Source organism: Cricetulus griseus, chromosome 2 (assembly GCF_003668045.3).
Source record: "Cricetulus griseus strain 17A/GY chromosome 2, alternate assembly CriGri-PICRH-1.0, whole genome shotgun sequence".
Classification (NCBI taxonomy): Eukaryota; Metazoa; Chordata; class Mammalia; order Rodentia; family Cricetidae; genus Cricetulus; species Cricetulus griseus.
This window is the reverse complement of record NC_048595.1, coordinates 23,041,873-23,064,805: the sequence shown is the minus strand read 5'-3', so window position 1 is coordinate 23,064,805 and position 22,933 is coordinate 23,041,873. Positions and strand designations below refer to the sequence as shown.

General features: G+C 55.3%; 1 protein-coding gene across 15 annotated transcripts in view; it reads left to right on the top strand.

Moving 5' to 3' along the window:
* Adgrb2 (adhesion G protein-coupled receptor B2) overlaps window positions 1-22,933 on the top strand; it is a 63,575-nt gene that overhangs the window by 16,998 nt on the left and 23,644 nt on the right. For 10 of the 15 annotated variants that reach the window (XM_035439592.1, XM_035439591.1, XM_027399416.2 and 7 more), the window contains exon 2: window positions 15,823-16,636. In XM_035439592.1, the coding sequence (XP_035295483.1) occupies window positions 15,838-16,636 (799 nt within the window). In that variant the 5' untranslated portion in view covers window positions 15,823-15,837. The other 5 variants (XM_035439595.1, XM_035439594.1, XM_035439593.1 and 2 more) reach the window with 3 other exon arrangements.

The window sequence follows — 22,933 nt, the reverse complement described above, 5'->3', positions numbered from 1 at the left end:
ACTCAAGGCTGTCTTGTTTGCTGGGACTTTGAGCCTTGGCCCTCTTCTTCCTCAAAGACTCAGTCAGACCTTGCTTGGGGCAGGGGTGGGGTGGGTGGGTGAGTATCAAATGACTGAAGTGTATACATAGAGTGGCCCCAGTCTTCTGGTGTGAGTGTGTGTGTTTGCACTCTTGGGTAGTTTGTCAGCAGTGCTTGGGGATGCTGTGTTCTCTCTGGGCACATGCCCACAGGTGATTTGTGTCTGCTCCGAGTGGTCCTTCCTGTGTTGTCTATGCAGTCTCCAGCATAGTCATAGTCAGCAAAGATCTAACAGCAGTGAAGGCCCATTGCTTAAGACAGATGAGCTGCCCCCAAGCCCTCAGCTGGCAAGGTGGAGAAACAAGTGCCAGGGGCCCCTCCCACTAACAGCCCATCCTCTCCGGCTGTTGCCTCCCAAAAGCCCATTGAGTACCCATGGGTCAGTTCCCAGCCCCTGGAGGAGGGGTGTGCCCAGGGCTGGTATCCATTCAGTGCCCAGAGAGGGCGGTGATGAGTGTGGTGTTGGCCGCTTCTTGTACTTGTTCCAGTACTTCCATGGTCTTCAACCCCACGGCACACTCACACACTCACTGGCACAGACACTTGGAGATACACTCAGTGATACAGAGGCCAAACACACTGGATCAGGGACACAGCATACACATCCGTGCCTACAGACATGTGCCAGCATGAACTCAGGACTCTAAAGAGGAGCACATAAAGACACTGACACACTCACAGAGACCAAATGCCCAGAGTCACCACTCACATGCAACAGGCTGGCAGGAACATCCCTTTGGCAGGTCACAAACTCTCGGTCTCAGTGCACTGACACATTGCCCCATGCAAACACTGACACAGGGTCACAGAGGGGCAATCACAAACAAGCTTTCATCCAGACACACACCACATTTGCAAATGCACATCTGTAGGCACACCAATGGATGGGTACATATGCACACACAGCTAACCAGCGTGCCCACCCAGCCGCGACTGGAGCCCAAGCTGCCTTTGAAATTCAAATCCTCACTCCCTTCCTCCACCCCGTGGCCTTGCTGTCAGCCCCAGCACCCCTGCTGCCAACCCAGCTAGCAGCTCAGAGCTCACTGTGTCTGCCCGCCTTGAGAAGTGGAAATTAAAATTCATTCCAGGGGAGATCCAGCACAGCATGGGGTGCAAGCAGCCCCAGGGGTGGGTCCCTTTATGAGCAGGAAGAGGTGCGGGACACCAGAGAAGAAGATGTCTTCTCTAATGTATGACCTTCAACCAATCTGCTGTCCAGTTGCCTCAGAGTTCCCACAGAAAAGGGACCTCTGGGGAAGGCCAGTGCAGAGCTAACCATGTTGGCTGGCCAGTCATGGCTGAGGTTTCAGCCCCAGAGGGAGGGTGCTTCCCAGAGAATTGTTCCACACATCCCTGAAGGTAAGAATCAAGATCTACCCTGCATATCTGCAGACACACATCATGCATGTACTCATGTCCCAGACCTAGGAACGAACCTTCAGGCATATACCAATAGTGTCATATGTGGACCCCCCTGGAAGCTGGAGACTTGCTTGCATCTTGAAGCACACATAATGAAGCTGGCAAAGGTGTACACTGAACCCACTGGATATATCAGATCCCTGCCACACCCTGACTTACCAAAGGCCAAACACACAAAGACCCGATAACACTGTCTACACACACACACACACACACACACACACACACACACACACACACACAGACAAAGACAGAGACACAGAGAGAAAGATAAACACAGAGGCAGAGGGAAGGGGTGTGAGCATGCAAGGGGATGGAGGTGCCTGTGAAGCAGCTCCCAGATTCTGGTCCAGGGAGGGACAGGAGACTCCCTCCAGAAGGACAGGGACTCTAGGCAGGCCTGGGGAACTGATGCATCTATCCGTCTAGGCTGCCCTGAGTCCTCTCCCCTGGGCTTTGTACCATCTGGATCCTGCCAAATGGGCTTGTGCCAAGCAGGACACAATGGGCAGAGAGGGAGGGTGGGGACACCTAGGGAGTCAGGGCACCAGCTCACGCTGCTGAACCCCTCTGGGGCAGACACTAGGCCAGATGCTTTTCGTTTACCGTAAAAGAACCTCAGGCCCACCCTGAAATCTCCATGCCCACCCCATTTCACAGATGAGAGACTGAGGCAGACAGGAACCATGTCTCTGCCTCATCCAGGGTCTGTGCAAGACCTTGCCTCAGCCCTGCCCTGCCTTCGTCCTCCTTGCCACCTCCCCCAGAGGACAGACCAAGCACCAGCTGTGGAAAACGATTTATTTCTGGATTAGAGTTGATCTTCCCAAGAAGACCTGCTCCCTCAGGGTGACAGCCTTGGAGGGCTTGACTCCTGGCACTGGATCCTGGAAGAAGCTGGCCACCAGCTTTGAGGACAGGTGATCAGAGCTGGTGAGGATTACTGAGAACAAGGTACAGGACCACTAACGCCCACACACTTCCCTGGCAAGCCAGACCACACACCCCACCCACACACCCCAGGAGGACATTCATCCCTTGGAGTATTGCTGTCACTGCTGGGAGAAGGAGTGGGCCTTCTGTTTCTCCACCATCCCTAGGATAGTCTGCTCCAGGCTGGGGGGTAAGGCCCGTGGAAGGAATGAAGAGGGAGAAGAGGTTCCTGAAGGTTATGGTCAGAGGGGGCGGGGCTCAGAGTGCCTGGCTAATCCCGTGTTCTGCATATCAGAGTGGGAGTGAGTGGGGCTGCGGGTACATGAGTGGGTGGTTGTGTGCGTCAATGTGTAGGGGGAGAATCTGTGTGTGTATGGTGTGCCTGGGTACAATCTTTGTGTGTGTCTGCCTAGGCCTTGTACGTCAGGAGCTGCTTCTTGCTCTGAGATCTGCTGCTGTGTCTCTGTGTGTGTGTTATGTGTCTCTCTGTGTGTGTTATGTTTGTATTTCCATGCATTTCCTTTTCCTGTTTGTGTTGTATATGTGGTGTAGAAAACACGTGTGTACAATGCTGGGGTTTGTATATCTATCTACTCAGAGTCTGAGTGAATGTGGTTTGTGTGGACAGAGCAGGGTTTGTGTGTAACTGGGGCTGTGTGCAGATGGACATGGTATTCCCCGCATTCAGCACACGCCCGGGATGGTTACCAGGGCCAGTCCTTAAGGCCTGAAGTAGGGAATTGTGGGATTAGACTAGGGGAAGAAATTATCAAGAGAATGTCTGGGCTGCTTCCTTTGAGGAACTGTGTGTGATTCCTGACCCCAGCCTAGCGCAATGGGTGAGAACATAAGTAGACGAGTACCCTCTAGACCAGAAAAATGGGATCGGGGGACTAGGGGATGCATTTTAGTCATATGCCTGTGTTTCATCACAGACCTGCAGGGGAGAGGATAGAGGAGGGTTCTGCAGGGAAAAGAACACAGACTTAGTGCATACACACATACACACAGAGACACACACACACACACACACACACACAAAGACACACAGAGACACACACATACACACACATACACACACACACATACACACACAGAGAGACACACCAGAGACACACATACACACACACACACACACACACACACACACACACACAAAGAGAGAGAGACACACACACACACACAGATGAGAGAGATAGACACACACACACAGAGACAGACGAGAGAGACAGACAGACAGACAGACACAGAGAGAGAGACACACAGAGACAAGAGAGACAAACAGACACATACACAGAGACAGAGACGAGAGAGAAAGACAGACAGACAGACAGACACACACACACACACACACACACACACAGAGAGAGAGAGAGAGAGAGAGAGAGAGAGAAAGAGATAGAGAGAGAGAGTGATCGAGTGCAGAACACAACCATGCTGGCAGCTCCCACTTGGTGTCTCACACTTGGGCTTCCCTGGGTTCTTCTCTTTATGGGTCCAGCTGCTAGGTCTTTCTATTGTGGAGGGCACTAGGAAGGGGTCATATTTAGGACCCAAATTCTGGGTCATTTCCATGTCCTCAGAATCTAGGCCAACCCTGGGCCTTGAGTAAATCTGAAAGGAACCTACAGTCACACAGATGAGCCCACCTGGGCACAGCACCATGCTAGGCACCTTGTCCTTGTCATCTCTATGACTGATAAGTCCAAGTCATTATTTCTATTTTACAGAAGAAAAAAATGAGCCTTGGAGCACATAAGTGACCTGTCTAGGATCACACAGTTAGTGACAGATGGAAGTTTCTATTTCATCCCACAAGAAAGGAAGATTTATGTCTGGGGAGCATGGGTCCAGGGTCATAGCTCAAAAGCTCTGGTGGAGCCAGTTGTCTTGGCTCTTTTATCATTCAGTCACTCAGCAAGTACTTCCTGAGTACCCACCTTGTGCCTGGTGTATTGCTGGGTGTCAGGGGATCCAGCTATGAATAGACAATGTCCTGCCATTATGGGATTCACCGTTTACAGTTGATAGGCACAGAGACAGGGAATGTATGTACAAAGAAAAAAGTACATTTCAGAGTGATGAATGCTACCAAGAAAGTTCAACTGAGGCATGATATGAACAATGGGGGTAGTCAGGAAAGTAACATGAAGGCTCATCAGAAGGGGTGAGCCATGGGAACTGCTAGGGAATAGCTCGGACATTTCCATAAACATGAGCTCCAACTGGGACCAGTTGGGGCTCAGGGCATGTGGAGTGGGAGGAGGAGGATGGGTCTGCAAAGGCCAACAGGGACAAGGACATGCATAGTTTGGAACTGTAAGAAGAGGCACTTGTGTTTACATTGAAGAAGTGGTTCAGTGGGCCCTGAGAGAGTGTCCTGGCATGAGGGAGGTAGGAGTAGGAACCCAGGGGTGTGGTCTGAGAGTCCGCACACTTGGACTCTGTTGTTGGCAGAGATGCTGTGGAGAGTGGGTACACTGGGGATAATTTTGGAGGTAGAGGAAGACATGAACTTGCTGATAGGCTGGTTCCCAGTGCCTAGAAGACAGCAAACATTCAAAACGTATTTGTTGGATGAATAATTTAAAAAGAAACCTGCCTGGTACCAGGCTTTACAGTCTCTCACAGTTGCCCTCTAGTTTGAGACACAGATGATCACCCAGGACCCTAAAGGACTTCTACCCCTGGGGCCAGAGAATGCACACACTGTGAGAATACACGGCACACAACCAGGCATCGAGCCTCTGGGAGGATTTGGTGAGGGAGCATCTAATTCCCCCCTTCTCTCCCCAGTCTCCAACACCAAGGAAATGACAAACATCTAGCCCAGATGACCCATGAACCCTAAGACCGTTAAGTTAGACTCGCAGGACTTCCTGCAAGCAAGAGGACAGACAGTCTGCCTTTCATAGCATAGCTCTTCAGGACCTATTACACCCCCCACCCAAACACACACAGCATGGGGGTGTTATGAACATGAGCGCTGGGGCAGACCTTGGGGATGAGATTGTTGAACGGATTTGGGTATTTTGGGGAACATGTGAGCTCCTTAAAGGTGTCTCATGTGGTTGTGGAATTGGCAGAAGACTTTGGTGTCCTGGACATGAGTGGCCCTGGGATGCCTGGCTGAGTGGCAAAGGGTGAGCAGGGGCTGAGTGAGGGGCACTCTAGGTCTCATCGGCTGTAAGGAAACCTGCCTAGGCTCTGGGCCAAATAAATCATTGGGAAAGGAAGAAGAACATTTTCTCATCTGTTTAAAGGGCAACGAAGCATAGCAGCTCTGGCCCAGCGGGAGGCGAGGCTGAGGCCAGGCGGGTGAGGTCAGGAAGCTCCCTTGCTTGACCCTCGTCCTCTCATGAGCTGCCCTGATGGCCTTGGCTTTAACGGTGTACTGACTCTTAGCTGGGGTATTGGTAGTGGTTATTCTTAACAAAAATATTAATTAATTGCAAATAAGATTATTATTGTAAAAAGGTCCCTCCTCAGGCCCTAGTACTTGCTAATCCATTTTTTCGGACCTTCCTGGACCCTAGGCTGAGATGGTGTATGCTTTACACTGTTCCACAGATGAGAAGACAGAGGCCCAGAAAGCTGAAGGGATTTTCTCAAGGTCACCCAGCATAGCAGTAGATCAGGGTAGGAAGACTAGCTCCCTACTGTCCACATGTGCTTGGCCCCCTTCATCTCATTACAGGTTCAAGAACAGACCCTCATGGGACACAAGAGCTGGGCTCACTGTTTTTTGCTCAGAGTGTAAGAATAGAGGGTTGGCCCTCCACTCTGCCCAAGCTGTCTGTTACTGAGCTCTGCGTGGTGTCTCTTCCCAGGTTGTCTCAGCCCCAGGCTCCCTGGGGGAGGGGGTGTCCCTCCTGGGGCTAAGATGCACTCTTCTCACCCCCGCCTGGGCTGTTCAGAGAAGTAATTTCTCTTCAACCAGCTGGATTTGAATATGGAAACAATTTGTAATTACTCCAAGTCCTCCTGGGCGGGCGGCGGGCAGGCAGGCAGGCAAGGCAGGCAGGCAGGCGGTGGCATTATCACCAGAGTGAGTCTGGAAGGGCAGGGACTCCTGGGAAAGCAGGTGGCAGAAGCTCTGATACAGGGAGAGTCTTCCCAACATCTGTCCTAGTCCAGACAGCTTCTGTATAGCTGCTGACAAGTCCCACTGACTTTACTCAGTTTACCTAGCTTCTTCCTGTGAGTCTGCCCTGTGAGTCCCTAGGGTATGGAGTATCAACGATTTAACAGTCCTTCATCACATTTCCCCTAGTGCTTGGGATCAAGAAGTCATAACACTATCAAGGAACAAAGAAACAGATAAATAACATCCCTATCTCTCCAGAAGCGGCCCCTCCCATCACCCCTTACCCAGCTGGATCTCTCAGAGCAGAGGAAGAGGGTGGCTTTAGACATCCAGCTGCATCACATCTGTAAGAGACCTGCCTGTGTTTCTCTAGCATGCAAATGACATGGATATTCATAAAGAGGGAGACGGGCTCAGTATAGGAGAGGAAGGGGCTCGTGCTCTGGAGGGCAGGAAGACTATTGGTCCTTGCATCCTTGTGGGCAGTCCATGTCTTGATGGCTTTCCCCACTTCTGTCCACCTCCTCAAGGCTCCCATCAACTCTATTGCTTCTCCCAGGAGTGGAATAAGGAAGGAGCCCAGGATTTCCCGCGGTATCCAGTGGCTGTCAAAGCTTTGCAGATGGCAATGACTGCCTAGTTCAGCGTTCACAGTGGTAACCGAGCCTTCTAACTATGCCAGGGTATGGCTGAGGGTGCCTGGCAAGAATCTGGGAGCTCTGCCTGCCAGTGCTAGGCCTAAGGCATTGGCCTTCTCAGGGCTTCCACAGGGAAAGGGAAGGTGTAAGCCCAGACCCCCTCCCTACTTCACACAGCCTCATAAATTCCCTTAAGGTGACTGGTGAGATTCCTTCATCACCCCTTATTACCTCCTTCCATTAAAGTCGATAATGTCTCCCAATCACTCACAACAAATGTCACCAGACTGCTTCAGCGGGAAGGGACAGAGGGAAGTTCTCTGCCTCTTTCTGGTAACCCATCTGGGAAGATGTGGGCTTTCCTCATCTTGCCAGTCTGTAGGTGACAGTCTGTAGGGGGAAAGGTGTAGTTAGCAATGAATGGGCTGAGGACAACCTTGTCCTTACAGGACGGGCCCCTCCACGTGTGTGAACCTTCCAAAGTATGTCCCGAAATCATCCCACCCTCGTTGCAAAGCTGCCCCCTGCTGGCTTCTCTGCCAGAGTCATAGGATTAACCTACTTGTTTTGGCTGCTGTGGTGTGTCCCCAGTCGGCCCACCTTCCTGGTGGCAACACGCCCAGGCCACAAGCCTCCTGACTAGAGCCCTGAGCCACGGGCATCACTCTGGGTACCGCCTGAGCCCTGTGGGCTTAGGCCCCACCCAACTGTTCCTGGGCACATGGCCAGGATGGGGTGGGTCTGTGCATCTCTGTGGCTTCTACATAAACAGATGCAACATGGGGGCGCCCCTGGCACAGAGAAAGGCACTTGTGGGAGAAGAGACTTGGGAAAACATGTAACATACTGCACACGTGTAACATCCCCGTGCCTAGGGACATGCAACACTACAGCGATTAACACCAGAGTATGCAGTAAACATGCCACGCTGCGGGGTACGTGTGTTGCTTCTACATACGAATTACCCACAGCGTTCTGCACACATATGGCACCTGTGAGCTTCTACACACACAGTATTCTTAAGGCACAGGGAAGAAGCAGCATGCATTCAGGACCCGAGCTCATGTCAATGCACTATGCACATGAGCAGCGTTTGCATGCACCCAGCCGGGCAATATTGCAGTGTACACGCAGGGCACCTGTATGCATATGCAAAGTTCAGTGCACGAGTGGCACCTGCATGCACAGGGACACGCAATGTGCACTGTATATTGGGGAGGGGGAGAAAATGCTTTAGCCTCCACAGATCGGGAGACCCTGGCTGCGCTACACGCCACTGGCCTGGGGTATCTCTGGAGGGGTTATCGCGGTTAGGCTCACTCTGCGGTCCAGGCGGTCACGGGCAGGGCGGGGGCTTACCCCGGGCTTCTCCCGCGCCGGCGCCTGGGGCCCAGGGTGAGGAGGGGGAGGGCGCGCTTGGCTCGGCTGGCGCTGCTCCCCCTTTAACAGGAGGCGGCGCGCGTCGCCCCCGCCCCCGCCCCTTCTCCCGCGGCTCCTCGCGCCCGGCCCGGCGCGCGCCCCTCCCGGGCCTGGCCCGCGCAGGCGCCGCGTCCCGCCTCGGCCGTCACTCGGCCCGGCGCGCGCTGCGGGCAGCGGCCGGAGCGGCCGGAGGAATCCGGTTCGGTGGCAGCGGCGGCGCTAGGAGACAGAGAGGAGGATGCGGCACGGGCGATCAGAGCCTGGGGCTGCGGCCGCCGCCCGCGAATAGGAGGCGGCGCGGCGCGGCGCGGCGCGGCGGCGGCGGTGCTCGGGGCGGGAGCGGGGGCGGCGCGGCGAGGACGGCGGCGCGGCGGCGGCGGCGGCGGCAGGAGCCCGCGGCCCGGCCGCCCCGGCGCCGCCCGCGCCCCGTGCAGCTCCGCGGCGCCTGCTCTGCACCCGCCGCTCGGCGGAGCCGGAGCCTCGGGCCTCGGCGCGGCTGCGGCGAGCTGCCCTGCGCCCGGCCCGGCCCCCGCCTTAGGGATGGCAAACTTGCGCCCCGCGGCCGCCTCCACCAGTGCCGGCCCCCGCTCCTGCTGCTGACGGCGCCCAGGTGAGTGCTCGGCCCCAGACCCCGGTTCGCCCCGCACCGAGCCCTCGCGCGCGGTCCCGAGTTTCCGCACCAGCCCGCACTCGGGGTGCTCCGCTTGCCCATCTCTGCTCAATTCTCCGGCCCGAGCTGAGTCTGTCCGGCGCTCACTCAACCCCGGTCTTAGAAGGGACTCCCCAGCCCTGGGCCAAAGCCCCCTTGGTCTCCCGCGAGCCCCTTTGCTGCCCCCCTCCCCCAGCCTGGACCGACCCCTTGCCGTCTATGTCAAAGTCCCCCACCTTTAGAATCCTGACCCAGACTGCCACACCGCCCTCGCGAGTCTTGCCCTGTCTCGGCCAAGATCCCGGCAGTGCGCCCCCGGTCTTGATTCGAGCCCCTCTCCAACCTGCAGCTCGGCTGTCCCCCTCCCCCATCTCCCCTCCTTAGTCTGGCCGCCGGACTCTGGACCTCTCTTCCACTCCGCCCGTAGTCGTTCCGGTCCCCAACCATGTCTGTTGCTGCCCTCCCCCGCGCCTGCACGGCGACCATGCTTCCCCTCTATTTCTGCCCCGAGTACCCCTTCCCCCATATCTGCCCGGAGTCCCGCCTTCCCTTTCCAATCTCTGCTGCAAGTCCCCTCCCCCTCAGCCTGGAATTGGGGCCGTGTCCCCTTTGCTCCTCCAAGCCCCTTTCCTCAGGCCGAGGTCTCCCTCGGACCCTCAGCGGACTCCCGCGTTCGTCTTTGGCCGGCACCCCGGCACCCCCATCCCTGTCCTCCCACCACCGGTCTTAGAGCCAGGCACCAGACGCACTCTTCTGCAACCCTGGGGGCTGGCACGATTTGGGGGGCTGTAGGCTGTGAAGTTGGCGGCTACTCCCGCAGTCGGCTTGATCCGAGGGCACAGCCGCGGGAAATCCTCCGCGCCACGGCCAGTGCAGAACCGGCGACCAGTCTGTTGCCCGCGCGGGGGAGGGGCGCCCGGGCCGAGAGATGCCGCCTGCTTGCCCGCCTTGCCAGCTGCCTGCCCGGCCCCTGGGCGTCCTCTGGCGCCCCCTGCCCGCAGCCCGGGACCCACCGCCCCTTCTCTCGCGGACAGCCCCGGGTTTCCGCAACCCAAGCGTTAGGTGTCTGCGGGACTGACGCTGGGAAGTCCCTGGGGAGATGAGGTTGGTGGGCGAGGCCAGGTGCCCAAACGCTGGTTCTAAGGCTACGTGCTTGGGGGATGGCGAGGGATGGTGTTGGATGGAGGGCTCATCCCAGCAGCAAGCCAGGAGCCCTCTGAGCAGCAGGCACAGCTGGACTAGCCCCCGTTTTCAGCATGATCTGGTCGCTTCTTGGGCTTGAGTAGGTGTCCCTAGGGAGCTTCTGACTGTCTACCCCCATCACATTCCTCACAAGATAGGGGCAAAGGTGGACTCTATCCGGCTTGGGCGTGAAGAAGGCTGTGAGCAAATCCACCTGACCCAGGGACAGAACAGGCACCTGGAGAGTGGGGGTCAGCATGGACACCGCACAGGGTATGCCCTGGAGATGTCGGTGGGGAGATGAGGGACCAAGACTGACAGAGGGAATCTTCCTCTCTCCCCTTCTGCCTCCTCACTCCCTCATTCTGTCGTCTCCCCATCTCTTTTCAGAAAGGGACAGGTCTCATTTAGGGTGTGTGTCAGCGGTGGGCATTTCTGTAACACAAAGGGAGGTTCTAGTTAGTTTCTGGTCTCCTCCCTTCCTCCCAGCCCTCAGCCATTGGAGGTAAGTAGCTGAGACTCAGCTTTTGATCAGGTGACCTGGGTTCAAAACCTGTGTTACCTGGCCAAGCTCCTTAACCTTCCGAGCCTCAGTTGATCCTCTGTAAAATGGGTCAGTAACCACTGCCCCATAGAGTTGCTGGGGAGTGAAATCAGATTGTACTATGGAGCACCTATCAATACTCAATAATGATGTCTTGTGCTGTTTCCCTTCAAAGCCAAGGTCAGGGCCCTAGCTACTACTAATCGTAAGGAGGAACACATAACAGTTTTACTTCCTTCACTATAACCTTCAGAATAATAAAGACAGAAAATACCTTAACCCCTCTCACCCCAGAAGGGTCTAGGAAGCTTGTGACTTAGTTTCCTCCTCTTCCTCTCTGGTTCTGCAATATCTGGTCCTCCCTGGTCATAGGGGCAGGAATGGAGGCCAAGCCAAGGGCTCTGAGGTCTAGATTCAAGTATAAGAGGTTAGGGAAGTGGAATCAGTACCGAAGAGACAAGCCGCTCAAAGGTGGGCAGTCCGTTAGAGGTGGCCCACATGGAAAACCAACCACTCTGCGATACAGAGCCTTTCCCTCTTCCCAACCCTTGGCGATCAGACATTGTCAGGAACTTTCCAGGTTAGTTAGTGCTGCGGGTCAGAGTTAGGGGCAACCTGGCCTGAGCAAGCCATGGAGTTTGGACAAACCTAGCGTTGATGCGAGTGCTTCAGTGAAGGGCTAGCAGAAGGAGGAAAGACACGAACCCGTGGCGTTCTGGTCGGCTATTCATCTTCTAGCGGTGTGGCCCGACCTAGGTTCCATCCGGGAGTGGCAACCTCCGAGCTATCCTCCCGCCGGGGCAGCCCTGACACTGGGGAACAAAAGCTTTCGGTTCCTGTAGCAACCGCTCCAGCTGCTGCAAAGTTCCGGGGAGGCGGGCGGAGGGCGGCTGAGTCACCGCCCCCTCCCCTGCCACCCGCGCGCTCCCGGGGGCCGCCCTTCGTCCCGGTCTGCTCATCTAGCCTTTCCCTCGGCGTGTGCGAGCAGGCCTCCGGAGCGACCCCCTCTGCCATCGGTCCGGGAGGGCCGCACCCGGGTCGCCCGTTCCTTCGGTCCCGCCCCCCTAGCTCGAGAGGTTGGAGGGAGGGAGGGTGAGCGGCTCACTGGGTGTCAGAGCTCTTGGAGAGGGGTCCTCGAGCGCCCTGCCCCCAGCTCGGAGCACGGGCAGGGGACCCGGAGGCCCCGTGGCAGGCACCGGTGAGGCTGAGGATGAGTGACGGGCGCGCGAATTGGAGCTGCCAGGTGGATAAACGCGACGGATGTGCTCGTCGCTGCCGCACCCCCTCCCCCGCTCGTCGCCCCTCCCCCGCCCAGGGCCAGGGCTCCCGACTTTCCACCCAGTGTCCAAGTTCACAGTTGGCCCCTGGTAGACAAGAGTCGATCTGATCCCTGATCCGGGGAACCCCTGACAGGCCGCCCGGAGGTGCCCCACCCCCGCCGATCTTCACCCTCCACTCCAGCTGCCGAGAAAATATTGGGGTCCTTTTGTGGTGCAGAATATATGCCCCGAGGCTGGGCAGGCCTGTGGGGTCTTCGGGGATCCCCATTCTCCCCTGAACCTAGGCAGAGAGAAACTCCTGGGAATTCTGGGGCGCGCGCGCGCGGGGGGTGGGATGGGGGCTTAGCTGAGGCCTGGGTCCCTGAGACTGAAACTATTCCAGGCAGCTCCTCTCCCATCTCAACCCGGAAAGGTCCTGAAGCCTTCTGATCCTCTTCCCCAGCCTTTTCTGACCCCTGAAGTTCTGCCTTAGAGCTGACCTTGGCCTCTACTTTCTAGTACTTGTACCTTGGAAGGGTCTGTGGTCTTCCTGGGCTTTGAGGTGACAATGCCACTCTTGGCTTAACTCAGAGAGCATTCCCTGGTGCAGGGCCTTTTCCCTTAGGTGAGAGGAGTGTCTGTGTGGCTCTAAGAGACCAGGAACAGAGAGCCCTTCAGCCTGGGGTGGGCTGTGTGTTGGGGAGGCTACAGGAGAAGAAGCCATGTGCCATTCTGATGCTAGTGTTGACACTCCATATTCCCCAGAGAGGGAAACTGAGGCCCAGGTAGTTATGCATGGCTAATAAGCACTTGGCTGCCTGGGAAGCTGGGATCCTTTCAAGACCCCTCCCTGGGAGCAGGCTCTGGGTCAATACCCATCGGAGGACAGGCCACAGCCACACACTTCAAGATCTTGAATAAGGCCATGGCTGTGGGCCAGCTTCAGTTGAGTCTTTCCCTTAATATGAAGAAGGGTAGAAAGGTAAAATGCTTACCCTCATCCTCTATCCCACTTCGAAGCAGGAGCTATGGAGCCGTGAAGCCATACCCTGAGGGCAAGGTAAAATCCCGAGATGGGTCTGAAGGAGCCTGAGTGGACTTGGGGATTGGCCAGTGTGTACAGGTGGCTCCCTTCTAGAGAAGCCAGACCTTGGCAGGGACCAGTTTAGACTTAGTGTTTCTTGATGAACTGGGAGCAGCAGAGGTCCAGGAGATGGGACCAGGGCCCTGTGATGCCCCAGCTTTAAAAACACAGGGATGGGGCTAGAGGCAGTCCTGCCCAATACTTAGCTGTCATATACCATGCCGAGGCCAAGCACCTGTGTGTGTCCACACGTGGGAACGAATGCATCTCTGTATGTTTGCAGTGGTCTGACTTCACTGTGTGTGTGTGGTGTGTGCACCCTGTGTACATATGAGGTCACAACGCCGAGCTTGTCGCAGACCTGCATGCATGCGTGTCTTCCTGTGGAGAACACTGTGAATGCTTGTCTGCACACACGTCTGTGCATGCATGCTTTTGTGTATGTGTGTGTCTCTGGGCCCAAGTCTGTTAAGCCTAGGTCTGTGGAGGTATATACCAGGAAGAGGATCCCTGCCTTGCTCTAGGTGGGGGAAGGGAGGCCAGTTATAATGAGCCCCCACCTCCCCTCTGCTGAGCTGCAGCCATGGCCTGAATTTTGCAGCCTGCTTAAAAATAATTGGGGGCAGCGGGGGGGATTGGATGTCACTCATCATCAGCTGCTGGTTTTGCTGGTTGCCGCGGCAGCCTGGGCGGGCTGAATAGTTTGGGACAGACATGATTGCAGGGGGAAGGCCAGGGCTCCAACGCCTTTTCAGCTCTGCAGAGGAGGGTAGGGCAGAGACAGGAGCCTCTTCTGGCTTCTGCTGGTATTTGGAGGAGGGTGAGGCTGCTCCTCTTCAGTGGGTGAGCCTGGTGATGCCTCCATCCTTTCCAGGAGGGTTGAGGAAGGACAGGTGCATGTCTGGGACTGGGACTTGGGCTCAGAGGTACCCCAGGCCGGAAAGTTGCCCCATGTGGGAAAGTCGCATTGGAAGGTCTGTGCGTGCTGCAGCAGGGTTGGAGCATTGGGTTCTGATTCCTGTCCCCTGCTCTTGAAACTATTTAGAACAGTCCTGGAGAAAATTGTCCCCAGGGAGCAGCAGTATCTTAGAAAACCTAGCCACACCTATGAGCTGTCCTGTGGTTGTGATTTGACTTCCCAGAAGGAATCACTTGTTCAATTGTCCTGAATCCCAAGCAATAGGCAAAGGGAAGGCACAAGAAGCTCGGGTGGGGTTGGGATGGGGAGTTGAGGTCCTGAATTCCAGTCCTAACCAGTCCATCTTCGTGTGATCTTGAGCAGGTGGCCTTATGTTTTCTGTAACATGGAAGACCTGAATTAGACGGGTCCATGCTGGCCTTTGGGCTGTGTGGCCGCAGGGAGGAGGAGGGAGGCTGTGTGGTTGCATTAGAATTGCCTGGGAGTGAGGTTAATCTAGATTTGTACCAGTCTGCTTTTTTTGGGAATTGGGGTAGAAGCTGGGTGGGAATGTCAGTGGTTCTGCTCTGGTCTGATGGGTAGGAAGGTGGTTGCAACCTTCTAGCCTCAGTGCCCTGCAAAGTGGCTCTTGGGTCCCATATGCCAGGAGTGCATTCACACTTGCTAGGAGATCAGTTGATCATAGCACTTTGAGCGAAGGAAGCCAACAGACTAGGCTTCACTCTTTGGGCCTTGAGATGAGCCACAGGGAGAGCTTACTGAGGGTGGCAGGCCCTTTGCCGGGCCTTGGAAGCTGATCCTGTGGAAAAGATGTGAAGAGGGGGCTATGATTGGAAGTCCTGTGCCCATTTTGTAGATTAGGTAACTGAGGTTCATGAGACTCACCCAGCCAGCAAGTGGCTGGCTGAGCTGGGCTGATGCCTGGTGCCTCCTCTCCTCATTCCCATAGCAGCGGTACCCATGACATCCACACTGGTGGCACTAACGTCTCTTCCATGGGCATGGCAGGGTTAGGTACAGTTCCTGGCACCTGGCAGAAACTCCACTCTTCCTCTCTTGCTCAGGGAAGGGAGTGAGTGAGAACATTGTTCCGGGAATAACCTTGAATTGCACTGATTTATAAAACAGCAAATGGTTGTCAAACATCACCACTTTGACTGCTGGATTACACACGGCACTCCTCACAGCTGATCACGACACACTGGCTGAGAGCAGCAGCTCTGGAGGATAAAGGGTGGCAGAGCTGTCAGGCCCAGACACCTCTGGTTGGTGGGCTGTATAGGGGGTAGTGATAACCAAGGCTCTTAGGAACAAGATTCCAAGCCTCCTGGAACTCTTCCCTAAGTTACCTCATATTGCCCTTGTAGGATAGATGGGATAGGTAATTTTGTAGGATAGCATGAGATAAGCACAGCCATTTTACAGGCAAGAAAACCAGGGCACAGAGGAGTCATCTGCCTGGTCTAAGGTCACACAGACAGACCCACATGACTTAAAAGAACGAGGTTAGAACCACCAGCCCACTGCTTGCAACTGGACACTAGCACCTCAGAGCACTTGCTGACTGACCCGGGGCTCTGCTGACCTCTGTTTTCTTCCACAGGGCAAGGGACATAGGATGACCCCAGCCTGTCCCCTCTTACTGTCTGTGATTCTGTCCCTGCGCCTGGCCACGGCCTTCGACCCCGCCCCCAGTGCCTGCTCCGCCCTGGCCTCGGGTGTGCTCTACGGGGCCTTCTCGCTGCAGGACCTCTTTCCTACCATCGCCTCGGGCTGCTCCTGGACCCTGGAGAACCCTGACCCCACCAAGTACTCCCTCTATCTGCGTTTCAACCGACAGGAGCAGGTGTGCGCCCACTTTGCCCCACGCCTGCTGCCCCTGGACCACTACCTGGTCAACTTTACCTGCCTGCGGCCTGGTCCGGAGGAAGCGGCAGCCCAGGCGGAATCAGAGGTGGGGCGGCCAGAGGAGGAGGAGGAGGCAGCTTCGGGGTTGGAGCTGTGTGGTGGCTCAGGCCCCTTTACCTTTCTGCATTTCGACAAGAACTTTGTGCAGCTGTGCCTGTCGGCTGAGCCCTCAGAGGCCCCGCGGCTGCTAGCGCCTGCTGCCCTAGCCTTCCGCTTTGTGGAGGTTTTACTTATCAACAACAACAACTCCAGCCAGTTCACCTGTGGTGTGCTCTGCCGCTGGAGTGAAGAGTGTGGTCGGGCCGCAGGCAGGGCTTGTGGCTTTGCTCAGCCAGGGTGCAGCTGCCCTGGGGAGGCCGGGGCCAGCCCTGCCACCACCACACCTCCAGGGCCTCCAGCTGCCCACACCTTATCCAATGCCCTCGTGCCTGGGGGCCCGGCCCCGCCTGCTGAGGCTGACTTGCACTCGGGGAGCAGCAATGACCTGTTCACCACCGAGATGAGATATGGTGAGTGTGAGCAGGGTCTGAGTGGGGTGGGGGCATCGAGGGGACCGACAGTGTCTGCTGGTGTCCATCCTGGTCAGTCCCAGCCATTTGCAGAGTCATTCATGGATGTCACCTCTGTGCTCAGCCCTGTCCAGATGTAAAGGTCATCAGAATCAGATTTTACCTGAGTGGGATGCTGATGAGTGAGTGCAGAATGCTCTAGTATCTGGCCAGGGGAGCTCCCTGATGAGACGGGTGCAGGGGCACAGACCTGTAGAACAGTTGAGGAGGTGACAGGCCACAGGAGGGGTGAGGGCATCCCAGCAGAGTGCACTGAAACCCAAAGCTGGAGTGGCCATGGCAGACCCTGGCACTGTGAGTTGACAAATTTGCCTGGAAGCTGGAGTAGGCAGGGAGCAGAGATATGTTCCTGCCCACACGGGTCAGTGATTTTTGGCAGTGCCCCAGGGTCAGGGCAGAAGGAGGTGAGGAAGAGTGTGCTTGGGTGAAGAGGCCCCGGCTCTGAGATGCCTTGGAGGGCTGGGCTGGCTCGACTCCCAGTGTCCCATCTCCCCCACTGGGCCCATGTCTTCTGAGACCAAGGCCGCCAGCTGCTGGTGCTTCCTGCTGACTGGGCAGAAGCTCCTCGAGTCCCTTTGCCTGCCTGCGCTCACGCCCTCCCCAGCTTCACAGCCACGAGCACCTTCCACTGCCCTGCCTCCTGCAGCTTCTAGCCTTCCATGCCTGGTGACCAGTGCTGAGCCAAGGACTGACTTAGGGGTCAGTGGGGAACAGGCACCAAAGCTAGGTGGATGGGAGAGAGGTAGGTCTTTGCCTCTCTGGGCCCCAGTTTCCCCGAATGCTGGTGTACCCTGGAAAGGATGGGGGGTGCATCTAGGTCTCACTGAGTATTTATACAGGAGGAAGAAGCCTCATGTGAGGTCACTGGAGGGCTTGCCTTCCCGTATCCCTGCTTTGGAGAGTAGAGCCCAGGGGCTGGACACTGTCTTTGATTGTTAGCATCATTAACAAAGGCATTGGTTTCTTTGTAAAACTGGGAGGTGTCTCGGAATTAGTTAGAAGGGGATTATGACAGTGGCCTCTCCCAGTGCTTTACAGGGGGACCTTCTTGGCCTCCCCCATAAAACATGTGGCATCGTGCCCACATGGGCACAGTAAGCACCCAGTGGCCTTGCTGTGGCCTCTCTCCCAGGCTAGTTTGGCCTCTAACAGCGGTCGATGAAGCCATCCATGTGACAGCCAGGCCGTGGGCAGGTTACGGGCCCTGGAGGCTGGCCTGGGATTTAGTGCCTGCAGGAAGAAATTGAATTTTGCTTCTTTTGTCGAACATCAGCGGAGAGCGCCAGGCGTATATCAGTAGGTTTATGGCTCTTCCGGCATGGCCACCACTGCTGTCACTCTGTAGGGCCTCCCCCATTCTGCTCAGCTAAGGGCAGGTTCTTTTGTCTGGCTTTGCCTGTGGTCCATCAGCCCAGTGGTTTGGAGTGGACGGAGCAAGGCTTTGCCCTCCTGGATGGGCACTGGCTGGGCAGGCTGCCATGTGGAGCACAGAGCCAGGAGCAGCCAGCTGGGCTTGGTTGAAGCCGGAAGCAGGATTTGGTTGGTAGCTAGGGCATCTTCAGGAGTCAGAAAGGGTTGGTGACTGAAAGTGTACTATTATCAGAGCCCCTGCCAGGACCCTTGAGTTTGAGACTGATGGAGGTTGGATGGGTGGTTGTTTTTGAGGCTCTTGGAGCAGAGACTCCTGATCAGGAGGTCCTAGCTGTTTTCAGGCCCAGCCTGTGCTCTGCCCCTTGCCCCATTTGGCACCTGTTCAGGTGGTGGTTGCTCTGCAGGGAGGGCTCCTGTGGAGAGCTGGCATGGGGGATGTAGCATCAGCTGACATAAGTGAGCTGAACTTACCCAGAATACTGGTACCCAGAGCTGGCTGGCACAGCCCCTTCCTCTCCCCAAAGCAGGCAGAAGGCTCTTCCGCTCTGCCACCTCCTCCCTCCTGCCCAACCTTTCTGGTGTGAGAGACAGCGGGTACATGACTCAGTTCATTTCACGTGTCAGGGCGTGTCTAGTGGTCAGAGGCATTGTCAGGGCTCAGAACACACTGCTCTTCTCACCAAGGCCTTGGGCCTCCTCCACACCATCCTCTATGCCACACCCTAGAATTCAGGATAGGCTGGCACAAGGAGCTGCCAGACAGAGAGCAAGGTTTGTGGGATGGTGAGCAGAAAGAGACCCTCTGCCAGGAACTGGGGCAGGGAAGGAAGCTGGGCTCACCCTCTTTGGGACATCCTTGACAGGAGTCAGCAGAAGACAAAACAGGATGGACCTAGGGTGGCACCAGAGGATAAGGAGGTTAGGGGCATTGGGGTGCCTTGGCCCGCCTCAGAGCTGAGTGCGTTTGACAAGAGGGTACAGGCGCCTGTTAATTTCACGCAAACTGCCTTTGATAGATCTCTTGTTATTTTTGGTGAGTTGAGCCATAAATTTGTGCCATCTTGCTGCCGCAATCTGTTAAGTGTGGGGAGAGGAAGAAAGAAGGCAGGCAGGAAGGAGCTCTCAGAAGGCTGGCATAGAGGCTGGCTGAGGCCAGAGCTGGGAGGTGAGTCACAGAACTGGTGCCCACTGCAGGGCCCAGCTGCTGCTGCTGGGTCCTGCTTGCCCACGAATCCTCCGGGGCTAGGGGCCACTTGTACACAGGGATGGCTGTGTTGGGTGACACTTGGAAAAGCCCCCCCTCCCCCTTGCAACTTCCTCCCTCCTCTGCTGCACAACTCTCTTCCCTCAGGGCACTTTCCCTCCTGGGCCGGCTCCACCCTCCCCGTCATCTGTACTCCATATCTGAGGCCTAGCCATCAGGGGAGGCTGTGGACTCCTGGGAGGCAAGAGTGGTTTCAGATCCCTATCCTGCCTCTGCCACTATGTCCCTTGAACAAGTCACTGTCCCTCCTAGAAGGCCTCAGGAACCCCAGATCTTTCCCAACCTAGTGCCTGAGCTCCCAGCTCTACCCAAGCACCCCTTCCCTGGTGTTTGAACCCTCTGTTGGGCACAGCCGTCACTCTTTTCAGCCCTCCCTCCACCTCCTTCCTGCCCGCTCACTGACCCCCTCATTGTCCTTAGATCCCTGCTTTCTACCTCCCTACCTCTGCTTGAGTGTTCCCCTCCCCAGGTTACCGTCCACCCTTGGTGACCAGATCTCTCCCATCCTACTAGGTCTCAGACATGTGTATCACCACCCTGTAGCTGCTAGGGAGAACACCAGCCTGCCCCAACCAGTCCTGAGAGTGAGGAAGCTCCCTCCCTCAGGGCTCAAGTTCCGGTCTTCTGAGTTGGCAGGAAATGGGGTCTTACCTGCTTCCCTAAGGCTCCCATAGTAAGAAGGCAGGTCCTCCCTCTACACAGTGGGAAAGACCCAGCCCAGGGGTCCTGTCAGTACATCCCAGAATTTTCAGGCCTTTCAACACAGCCTGCCAATCCCTCATGCACATCACTGTGTCTTTTTAATTTTTTTCTTTTGGTTTTTCAAGACAGGGTTTCTCTGTGTAACAGCCCTGGCTGTCCTGGAACTCCACTCTGTAGACCAGGCTGGCCTTGAACTCACAGAGATCTGCCTGCTTCTGTCTCCCAAATGCTGGGATTAAAGAAATGTACCACCACCACCCACCCCTCATCACTGTCTTTATCCGTGGACTTCCTGCCAAATCTGGGGCTGGCTCTGAGTGAGATCAGAGGGGAGGGAGGTACTCTTTGTGTACTCTTGTGTTAAAGAGTGGCTGCTGGTATACAGTGATATTCAAGACCACAGACTGAAGTCGCCCTGTCCTGACATGGACAAGTGATCTGTGAAGTGAGGATAGGAGAGCTATGCCCTGCAGAGCTGTAAGAGCTCAGTGTGGCACCTGGCTCCATTAAGCTTCTTTTCCTGCTACTAAAGTTGCAATACCACAGACTAGGCATGTTCTAAAGAAAAGAGGTTTATTTTGGCTCATGATTCTGATCCATTGTCAAGGGCCTGTGTCTGGTGATGACCTTCTCGCTGGCAAGAATACTGTATACCTTAGGCAGTATACAGTATCACATGGCAAGAGAGGGACCATGTGTCTCCTCTCTCTTAATCCATTCTTTGTTAAAGCCAGGGCAGGCCTGAGCTTGCTGTGTAAACCAGGCTGGCCGCAAACTCACAGAGATTTGCCTGATAGCTGAGATTAAAGGTGTGCACCACTGTACCTGACATCTCTCAATCTGTATAAAGCCACCAGGACTAACCCCAGTGACCTCCCCAAACCTTCCTCATAATCCTATATTCAAGTCAAGTTTCTACTCTTTTTAAGACAGGTTCTCATGTAGTTCAGGCTGGCCTCAGACTTGCTATGTAGTTGAGCAGGACCTTGAACTGCAATCCTCCTGCCTCCGCCTCCTGAGTTTTGGGATTACCATGTCCAGTTTTATGCAGTGCTGGGGATTAAAGACAGGGCTTTGTGCAAGCTAGGAAAGTACTCTACCAATTGAGTACATCTTTTTTTTTTCTTTTTGAGATAGGGTCTCATGTAGTCTAGGTTGGCCTCAAACTCACAGCTGGGGATGACCTTGAACTTCTGGTCCTCCAGTCTCCATTTTTAGACCGCTGGGATTACAGGCCTGTGTCACCATGCCTGGCTCTAAATTTCCACTGTTTTTTTTTTTTTTTTTTTTTGAGACAGGGTTTCTCTGTAGCTTTAGAACCTGTCCTGGAACTCACTCTGTAGACCAGGCAGGCTGGCCTTGAACTCACAGAGATCCATGAGCCTCTGCCTCCGGAGTGCTGGGATTAAAGGTGTGCGCCACCACCGCCTGGCTAATTTCCACCATCTTAATACCTCACAATGGGAACTAAGTTTCTATACATGAACCCTTGGAACTCACTAAAACACAGTGCAGGCCAGTAAACAGTTGGTGTGTTATCATAATTTAGTTTCTGGTCTTCACAAAGGGTGGGGAGGGAGAGCAGAGGGTCAAGCTGTGAAGGAGTGGGAAGTTAGGTAAAGAAGGTGACTCCGAGGTGGGTTTTGAGGAGTGAATAGGAACTCACTAGCCTGTGAAATTTCTCCTTAAATTGAATTGCCTTTTAAATTTAATATATTAAAAAGAGATTTCATATCACAAATGGAAAGAGTTATCACTTATCCGAAAGAGAAGATAACAAAAGCAACAACCACAGTGAAAACAAAGCGGTGGTATTAAATTCTAGCCTTCTGCTCTCCTGCTTCTTCATTTGTTAGAAAGAGAAATTGGCACTGGGTGGATACGTGTGAAAGTCTGGGGCTCATGAGACTTTATCCTTAGTGCAGCTGGAAGGGCATTTGACGTAACCAGGAGGAGTTATGCCCTTCAGGAAGACAACAGGCACCAACAGGATTGTCCCAACAAACCAGCAAATTGTTCTAGAAGACACCTAGAGGTAAAAGGGCAACTTCCCTTGTCCATAAGGCCCCAGCCACCACAGTCATTCTGCTGGCACTTTGTGAAGGCCCCTGGAAGGGCCTTGCTAGCCGAGGGAGCAGCCTGGGCGGAAGTGTGAAATATCACGTGGAGGGAAGAGCTATAGGGAGCAGAGCTGCTGGCTGTGAAGGGAGCCAGGACCAGGGCTCTGACTGCTGCCCCATGCCATCCCAAGCAAGATGTGCCTTGCTTGTGGACCTCATCCTGTTAGTTAGTGGCTTGGAGGGAGCGAGAAGCAGGGCATTGTGGAGGAGACAGGTTGAATCAGTTGTGGTCCTGGCTCTCCAGGAGGATGTGACCACATGGGGAAGTAGCAGAGACCCTGCTCAGGTGGCAGTCTGGGTTCATAGGTTCATAGGAAGAGGGATCCCCAAGGGGGCCTGGCATCCTGGCAGGTACCTGGCCTCATAGGGAGACCCAGTTATATCAGGCTGCAGGGAGAGCCTGGAATTCTCAAAAGCCACTTCACTTCCTTCTCTGAACCCCTGGAGCCAGGCATGGAAGGACACATCAGGGGCTAGCTTGTGCCACCAAGGCTCTGGGGCCAGTGTGAGGAAGGGTACTGAGAGCCTTGGGAAGGATTTGCTTTGGAAACCACAGCCGTCTCTCCAAGGAAGTGATTATTATGGTTGGTTTTTTAAAAACACACTCATAACATAGAGGTCTTGGGTGCCGAACCATGTGGAACCTGGGGGCACAGCATAGCAGGCTGTTGTAGTCCAGCAACAGAGCCCCTGCCTATGGAGTCAAGGTGAGCTGAGAGTAGCCCCTGGTGGCTGGGATGGAGGGACCCCCAGGATGATCTGGCCTGTGCTTACTGGATG